The sequence below is a fragment of the Octopus bimaculoides genome, chromosome 20 (assembly GCF_001194135.2).
Source record: "Octopus bimaculoides isolate UCB-OBI-ISO-001 chromosome 20, ASM119413v2, whole genome shotgun sequence".
NCBI classification, from domain to species: Eukaryota; Metazoa; Mollusca; class Cephalopoda; order Octopoda; family Octopodidae; genus Octopus; species Octopus bimaculoides.
In genome coordinates this window covers 44,611,347-44,613,806 of record NC_069000.1, presented here as the reverse complement: position 1 = coordinate 44,613,806, position 2,460 = coordinate 44,611,347, and the positions used below count along the sequence as shown (strand labels likewise).

The 2,460-nt window shown below is 40.0% G+C and overlaps 1 protein-coding gene across 1 annotated transcript in view; it reads right to left on the bottom strand.

Annotated features, from left to right (window-relative positions):
* The window catches only part of LOC106870093 (fibrocystin-L), a 69,646-nt gene that overhangs the window by 9,272 nt on the left and 57,914 nt on the right, over positions 1 to 2,460 (bottom strand). The window contains exons 41-42 of the mRNA XM_052974982.1: positions 1,993 to 2,331; positions 1,099 to 1,267 (exon numbers count right to left, since the gene is read on the bottom strand). Coding sequence (XP_052830942.1) covers positions 1,099 to 1,267; positions 1,993 to 2,331 — 508 coding nt within the window. The remainder of the gene's footprint in view (positions 1 to 1,098; positions 1,268 to 1,992; positions 2,332 to 2,460) is intronic.

Sequence of the window (2,460 nt, the reverse complement as noted above, 5' to 3'; positions counted from 1 at the left end):
GACATCGACGTATCAAGGCATAGTAATATCAATATTAGAAGATGAGGATATCAACATTTGGGCATGTTGTGACAATGTGATATCAAGGCATGTGATAGCAAGACAGGGAGATATTCTTTTCTACTCTAAGCACAAGGCCCGAAATTTTGGAGGAGGGGGACCAGTCGATTAGATCGACTCCAGTACGCAACTGGTACTTAATTTATCGACCCCGAAAGGATGAAAGGCAAAGTCGACCTCGGCGGAATTTGAACTCAGATGGTAGACAAATGAAATACCACTCGGCGTGCTAACGTTTCTTATTTCTTTATTGCCCCCAAGGGGCTAAACATAGAGGGGACAAACAAGGATAAAGGGATTAAGTCGATTACATCGACCCAATTCCTTTCTACTCTAGACACAAGGCCCGAAATTTTGAGGGAAGAGGCCAGTCGATTTGATCGACCCCAGTACGCAACTGATAATCAATTTATCGACCCCGAAAGGATGAAAGGCAAAGTCGACCTCGGCGGAATTTGAACTCAACGTTAAGGCAGACAAAATACCGCTGTTTCGCCCGGTGTGCTAATGGTTCTGCCAGCTCACCATCTCAACAACATCAACAGGGTATTTGTGCATGTGTATGTGTGCAGTATTTGGAGCCAGTGCATGTGCAGATTTCCATGTTTTGTCTTATGTATGTATTCTAATGCATAGACCTACACACACAAACACACACACACACACACACACACACACACACACACACACACACACACACACACAAACACACACACATCACATACACACAAACGCACACACACAAACACAAGCACAAACACACACATGAACACACATACAAACACACAAACACAAACACAAACACACACACACACACACATAAACACACAAACACACAAACACGCACATAAACACACAAACACACACACAAATACACACAAACACACACACACAAATACACACACACACACACAAACACGCACATAAACACACAAACACACACACAAATGCACACACAAACATACAAGCACACATACATACAAACACACACAGAGGTGCATAGATTATTAAAGACCAAAAGAATGAAGAAATTCTTACTTAACGTTTGGCCTCTGGATGAAAACGAGGCTGTTAGTGTCAACGTCAACTTTTCTGCATTGATGCATATGTACTGGATGTTGACCATCTTCATTGAAAGGCGCAGATTTTAGTACAACTGTCTTCATCTTGTTCACACATCGGCTGTTGAAATGTGCAAACGTCACCCCTAAAATAACACCACACACACACACACGTATAAATTTATAGATATATGAATGTATAAGGGTTAAAAGAAGAAGCAGAAAACAAATGGCTGGGTTTTCAGATATTCCATTACGAACGTTTCGAAATCAGCGAACTTACAGTTGAATCGATTATCGACAGCATCTCCAGATTACTCCACTTGCCACAATACGTCAGAAAGGATAGGAGAAATAAATGCATTTGAAAATGCATAGAGATCTATTTATCGTATATCAATATTAGTCTCAAATTTTGGCCCAAGGCCAGCAATTTCAGGAGAAGGAGTAAGTCGATTATATCAATCCCAGTGCTCAACTGATACTTATTTTATTGTCTTTGAAAGGATGAAAAGCAAAACCAACCTCTCTAGAATTTCAACTTAGAATATAAAATCAGAAGATAATGTTGCTAAGCATTTTGTTCAGTGCAGCAACCATTCTTTCAGCTTGTCGCCTGAGTTATTTGTATTAATACTGATACATTTACAAACCGGTTTCACATTTGTTTGATTTTCAAAACACTAGACTACTGATAATTTTAATTAAATGTTTGCCCTACATAGCACAATAATACCTGAGCTAAATTACTGGATGTCTTGTGTTCATGAGGTCTTTTGGTGCCCCAGATACATTCAAGATTTAGTTTCTATCAAATCTGAATGAGACATCACAGTCGTTTGTGATGTAATATTTGCAAACCAGATCTTACCGTGGATCTTCATCACTCCATCGATGGCAGGGTAGGACATAATATTAAAGAATGGCTTGTCCGGGGCTTTGTTGGAACCTGATGTATACGTTGGGCACACAATTGCTACTGTCCAACCATCGGTGTTGGAGCGAGACAGGCTGCTATAGGCAATGTTGGGGTCAGCTTTGCTGAGACGGTCAATGGAGCAGTCATACGAAGAGGTAAGGCCGACAAAGGTTGAATCTCTGATTACCACTTCTTTGGAACTGGTCTGATGGGTCAAAGATGGCGGACCAATCACAAATGGAAACACACCCAAAGAGTTCTCGATAAAAATGCATTTCTCAACAATAAATCCTGCAAATAAAAATAATAATAATAATGATGATGATGATGAGGATGATGAGGATGATGATGATAATTGATGATGATGATGATGATGATGATGATGATGATGATGATGATGATCCTTCCTATTATAGGCAC